The sequence below is a fragment of the Syzygium oleosum genome, unplaced genomic scaffold (assembly GCF_021117445.2).
Source record: "Syzygium oleosum isolate NSW1041296 unplaced genomic scaffold, Sole_v2.1 Sole_v2.21, whole genome shotgun sequence".
Classification (NCBI taxonomy): domain Eukaryota; kingdom Viridiplantae; phylum Streptophyta; class Magnoliopsida; order Myrtales; family Myrtaceae; genus Syzygium; species Syzygium oleosum.
The window spans coordinates 6,406,983-6,412,982 of record NW_026607505.1 but is presented as its reverse complement, the minus strand read 5'-3'; the positions used below and the strand labels follow the sequence as shown (position 1 = coordinate 6,412,982).

Genomic DNA, 6,000 nt, shown 5'->3' with positions numbered 1-6,000 from the left:
GATTGGATTCTTCATGCGCCGGTATATGTAGCTTCATTCTTGTTAATCGAGGGTCCTGATCTTATGGCCTGTGATATCTTCCATCAGGAAATCTCGTGAGCTATTCTATGGTGACAGCTCGAACGAGGTTTATTCTAATCACCTGCTATTACAAGATTGTAAGTTTGTACTTCCATCTCTTTCCTGAAGCAGAGCTGGATATGTAAATTTTCTAGCTGAAAACATTAGTAGATTATGGCCCCATAAGCGCAGCCGTGTTTGTGACTGCACTTCAGCTTTGCCATATATTTTTTGCTTGTTGTCTGATCAGTTGGAGAAACCGATATAACAATGCTATGTGAAACAACAGATTTCATGATGTGGAAATCCAAAATTGTTCTCCCCAGCCGATCCCTTTCGCAAGATCAACACACTCTCGGCAGAAGAAACTTACTTTCGTATTTTGTTGAGTTTAAGATTATCCAGAGAAGCTACTCCATTGCCTACGTTGAATTGAAATCAGAGTGTTGCATCCAAAAGGTTGATACAGTTTCCTCTTGGGCATCACCACACCTCAGAATCAATACTTTTGTATAGCCTTCAACTGTCTCGTGATTAATCATTTCTGGCATAAACAAACTTTTAAACCCACTTAAAAAAACTAGATGCTGGACAGGTTTTCTTGATTCTATATCTTGGATAACGTATAATAACCCGGTAATTACCCCAAGAATCTGTCATTTGCTCAATCACTTTCGATGAACAAGCCCGTTAAGATCTCGCAATTCACGAGTTTTGGCACATTAATGTTAGACTGTCATTCAGCTCGCTGAGATCATGGAAATCTGAAAGCTTCCCTAAAACTACAGACTTTTGCAACAGAAGACGGTAAAATCTCTTCACAGAGCAGTCAATGAATCTGTCAACAAAAAAACAGAACAAACTTTACATTTGTTTCCTAACAAGTTCTAGGATTCTGTCCCTGGCAGGAGTGTTTTTCAACCATGGAAGGTCTTGACCACAGGGCTAGGATTCGTGGCAAGACTAGCCACTGAAGGACCTATCTTGCTCAGTGAAGAAGACGATAAAAATGAACCCTTCGAAATCGAACTCTTCTTCGATATGGTAGGCCTTGGGCTGTATGACTTCTGGCTATGTTTGTCCAACGCTCCTGCAAAGCTCTCGCACGTTTTCAACCTTTTCCTGTAAGGGTTCTCTTTCTTCACAAGGTCTTCTATGCTCTGGACTCTGGCTAGGGATGTGAATGACTGGGACTTCCCTTGGTAAAACTTGGAAAGCCCTCTCCTGTGAAATGATCAACAACGAAAGGGTTATTAACATTGCAACAGCGAATGGCCCACGAAACGAATTGCAGAGATGGGCATCTTCGCTCCAAAGAAGAGAAACTTGCTTACTTTATGGGTAGTTGGGTCATGAGCTCAGATAGTTCATACAAAGGCCCACGGCAATTTGACAAAGAGGTCGATGATGAGGAGGAGGAGGAAGAAGAACACAATGTTGAGGAAGATGCATCCTCTGCCAATTCTGATGATGAGCACGACGATGACTCATCAGACATCAGAGAGTCTCCCATGGAGGATTCAGACTCATAACGCTCACCCCCGCCTCCTCCACTCGCATCCACAAGCTTCGGATCCTCCGTGTCCCCGAAGCTCTGCTTTTCTCCACCCATTTTCGTCCTGATCATCACCAAGAACCCACCAAGACAGAACAAGATTGCAGAGAACTGTTGAACAACAACAACAACAACAACAACAACAATAACAAGAAGGAGGGACTGATCCAATCCGATCTCTGCAAAATTGCAAATCAATGGAGAAAACAAGAAAAAGATTTCTGGGTCCTCCTCTTCTGGGGGGTGAGCAGAAGCGCACATGTAAATGCAAATCAAGAAAGCACAACAAGAAACATATTTATATGGATAAACAAAAGGGCGTGCATCGGATAGCACTTGACTATAAATTTATTCATTGCGGCTTTATCCTGATGACTTGTCATCATCGCCCTCTTGCGGGATTGAATTGTTTTAATTTATTTCCAAATTAGGTGTTCTTTTTTTACTCGCACTACAAAGGAATGAGGATAAGGCCCAAGCCTCGGAACACATCCATGTCTGAGTCACCAATCTTCTCTCTCTCTCTTTCTTGTGTGCGTGGGGAGGAGATGGCGGAAACTTGGGTCGCTTTCCATGGCATCTTTTGCTTGCTTTTGCCCCCACAAGGACAAGATGGCACGATTTTCGCTTTTCCGTGTCCCCCCATGAAATTTGTGTGCTTGGCTCCATATCACTAAATCCCAAAAGACAACCAATTGATCTCATATGGGTAGATACCTGGGGTTTCGAGAGATTTCCCAGATCGGAACTGGAGATCGCCTGTTCGAATTTTTCATTAGCCACGTGCCAGCCGTCCTGCATCAAGATCACTTGCGCGGCCCAAAGATCCAAACTTCATAGCTTCACGGGGGCTGCATTGTTAGAGAAATAAATTCAAAATGTTAACTTTCGAGGTGTACAGATCACTTTCTTAAAAGTGTTATTGCCGTTATTATGGTGAGAGAAAAACAGAAAGCATGACATTCCAAGAACACAAGAAAGTTTCGAGAAAACTCTCCTAATAAAGCTGTTTGAAAAGTTTAATAACTTGTGTCGATGTCTTAAAATGAGAACTTCAAAATTGATCAAGAATAGCATTTTTTTTTCAATATGCGACTTTTAAGACGTAATCAACGCAGCCGTTGACAAGTCATACTTTTTCATGTTATATGACTCTTGGGATGCAATCAAGATGACTATTCACATAGTTTCTCAATAGATGATCCTTGATATCAATGAAAATAATTATTAGCAAGTGATGCTCTTTTAAGGACACCATGAAATGTCATTGATGATCGGATAATATCATCACCTTAACACCCCAAACAACTTTTCTTGATCAATACCCATAATGTTACAATCTACTTCAAACATGCATGATGTTCTATGGGCCTACAGGTAGCCTGATCTCTGCGCTCTTGCCTCTAAGTTATAAAACCCAAGATTCATTTTGTATTATTCAATTGAGAATCAAGAAACATTAACGGTTCTAATCTTTTTTTCAACCTTGTGACCGACTTTGCCAAAAGAGTCTACATTGGGAAAACTAGAAAAATGCATCAAAAGCCTTAAAATCTTTAGTTATTGCAATCGAGTCCCCGACTTTTTTTTTCCCCGAAAGCGCATTCGAGTCCTGTCGGGTAGTGTCAGAAATTGTTCGTGGGTCGCTCGAAAATCGCGCACGCGGCATCCTTAAATTACGTCCTTCGATATAAGTCGAGGAGGGGCTTGGCCGTCTTTTCTGCAGCTCCGCTTGCCCGAGATGAATGGCACTGTCCCATTTACTAGAGGCAATCTCTAGGCATCGCATAATGTTAGGGTTTATCATCAAAGCCCCTAGAGATTTCACTTGGAAATGCAATCGCACCGATCGGTTCAAGATCGTGATCTATCGCCCTGCGGATCGATGTTTGTGTTAGGTACGAATTCCACTTTTGTCAAAGCCACATAAGTTTTGGAGTCTTTGGAGATCATGGACTTTGTATCTTTCATTTTATATATTTGTGGCCGTCATGACCTAACTTATTAAAGATTTTTCTGAGCTCTAGGATGCATTTTCATGCCCTTCCCTTTTGCTTATATAAACAATGGACAACCATCCATGTCCTATTCAAGAGAGCAAAGAAGGAAAAGACCAAAAAGGATAATTAAATCGTGAAGCTAAAACGGTCGGGCCGTGTTTGTCCTCCAAACAAAACGTGGGTTCGGATAAAGATTATCCTATCCGGCATTTTAAGAAACCTTCGGATCCGAATAAGTTTGGATAAATCCAGGAGATGATCGTATCCGGTGTTTAATAGGGAAAATTGTCCAAAAAGTCCTAAACTTATTATACATTTGCCAACTTAATTATTAACTTTTTCACTTTTTGCCAATTAAGTCCATCCGGTTGGCCGGATTTCGCTGACGTGGACACTGGCCATCCTACATGGCAAGGGCAACGCTGACGTGAATAATTTTTAATAATATATTTAATATTTTTTGAATGTTTTATTAATTTGTTCATTTTTTATTTTCTTTTTCTTCTTTTATTTTTCCTTTCCTTTCCTTTCCTTTCATTTCTTTTTCTTTTTCTTTTTCTATTCTTTTCTATGTTTTTATTAATAAACCTTCGGCCGGCGAAGTTGCCGGCCAACCATCGCCGACCACAAGCGGCTGGGCGTGGGCGTCGCAGCCCTTGCCAACCACAAGCTAAGGCCTCCACGACTTCGCAAAGATCCAAGCGTGGGCATCGCGGCCCTTGCCTATATTTGGGCAAGGGTCTGATAGCCTCACCTATGGCCGATGAGGGCCACAGCACCTGTGGCCGACGGTAAAAAAGAAAAGAAAAAAGGGAAGAAAAAAGAAAATATTTAAAAAATAATAAAATATATTAAAAATTGTTCACGTCTGCGTCGGTCGTGCCACGTAAGACGGCCGGCTAATCAAAATTAGTCGAATAGACTCAATTGGCAAAACGTGAAAAGATTAAGGACTAAATCGGCAAAAGTGTAATAGATTTAAAAAAATTTGGACAATTTTCCCGTATTTATCCAAACAAGAGAATTGGACATGACGAAACTTCCCGCACTTCATATCCTTTTCCAATCCTCACGCGATTCATCTCCAGGCGAACAGACACGCTGTGCCGGACATGATTTTGACCCGTGCCATGCCAACTGTCGGTTTCGTGTGCTCTAACGCGGTCCCAACCCCCGCGACCCGCATCTCTCATTACGCTAATCATTTCGTCGACAATGATAATAGCAAGATAAGCATTTTGGTATCGGTCGATTCAGCACGAGATGAGGGAAAAAGCAATGTAGATTCATATGGATTATATAGGATCAACAGCTCATTTTAATCCCTCCATCCTCACCAAAATTATAGGTGGCTAGTTAGGTGGATTGAGCAATCGATAATGTCTCCCCTAGGGGGAAACTAAAACGAGGCCTAACGACGTTTGGGATCGTGGCCACTTGCACTTTGTGACATTGACATTGGTGCTTCGAAACCAAATCCCATCCTATTTTCAGGACCCTGGAATTGGTGGGGGGACGATCGGGTCAATGTCGGCTCATCCTCATAAGTATCTGTATCTAGTCAGCATTGGAATTGGAATTAATTACACGCAACCTAGGAAGCCCTAGACACCTTCTTCCCCTCGCAAAACCTCAGAAATAATTATTGATCGGGACTCTGTCCATTTCGCGAAAAATAAATGATTTAGTAAAATATTTTTTTCAAAAAAATTAATTGCATGTATCGCTTGAATCAAGCAGTCGATAGAAAATATTTTCGCTATCGACAACAGTTTATGTCCAAACATTTTCGTGAACAGTTGAAATTGTTGTTCATTCGTTCATTTTTGCAAGCACTACGAGCGGTCGTTTTTTAGGAAATGTGTTTTTCAAATAATTCATTTTCTGCGAAACAAATGGAGCCCGAGAAAATGGTTGAACTGCACAATTTATGACTAATAACTGATCCCCAAAAGTCGGAGAATTTAGACTAGTATAAATTTTGAGAATTTGTTTTGGGTGTCTTGACTCTGCTCAAATTCAACGATCGGAGCTCTGCGTTGTACATATCGTCCTATGGAAAAGGACATCACAAGTATCATGATTTTCATACGGTGCTCACTTGAATGCCGTACTTTTTTCGATTACTTGAATATTATATAACTTACGTACAACGCTCATTTGAGTGCTATAACTTCTTTTTTTTTCCGATCACTTGAGTGCCATACAACTTTTTGTTTGGTCACTTAAGCGCCACAACTTTTTAAAAACGTTCACCACAAGTGCCATGCCATATCAAATTTCCGACACTTTGGTGAACATTTTTGAAAAGTTATGATATTTAAGTGATCAATTCAAATGAACGTTTTTTTAGAAGTTATGGCACTCAAGTTGTCGTGACGCCGT

The 6,000-nt window shown here is 40.9% G+C and overlaps 1 protein-coding gene across 1 annotated transcript; it reads right to left on the bottom strand.

Moving 5' to 3' along the window:
* Positions 1 to 868: 868 nt before the first annotated feature.
* On the bottom strand, positions 869 to 2,086 carry LOC115671138 (protein OXIDATIVE STRESS 3 LIKE 2-like). The gene is made up of 2 exons (XM_030592612.2): positions 1,395 to 2,086; positions 869 to 1,284 (listed from the first exon to the last, which is right to left on the bottom strand). The coding sequence occupies exons 1-2, from the start codon at positions 1,874 to 1,876 to the stop codon at positions 978 to 980; spliced, it is 789 nt and encodes a 262-aa protein (XP_030448472.2). The 5' UTR covers positions 1,877 to 2,086; the 3' UTR covers positions 869 to 977.
* Positions 2,087 to 6,000: the final 3,914 nt, after the last annotated feature.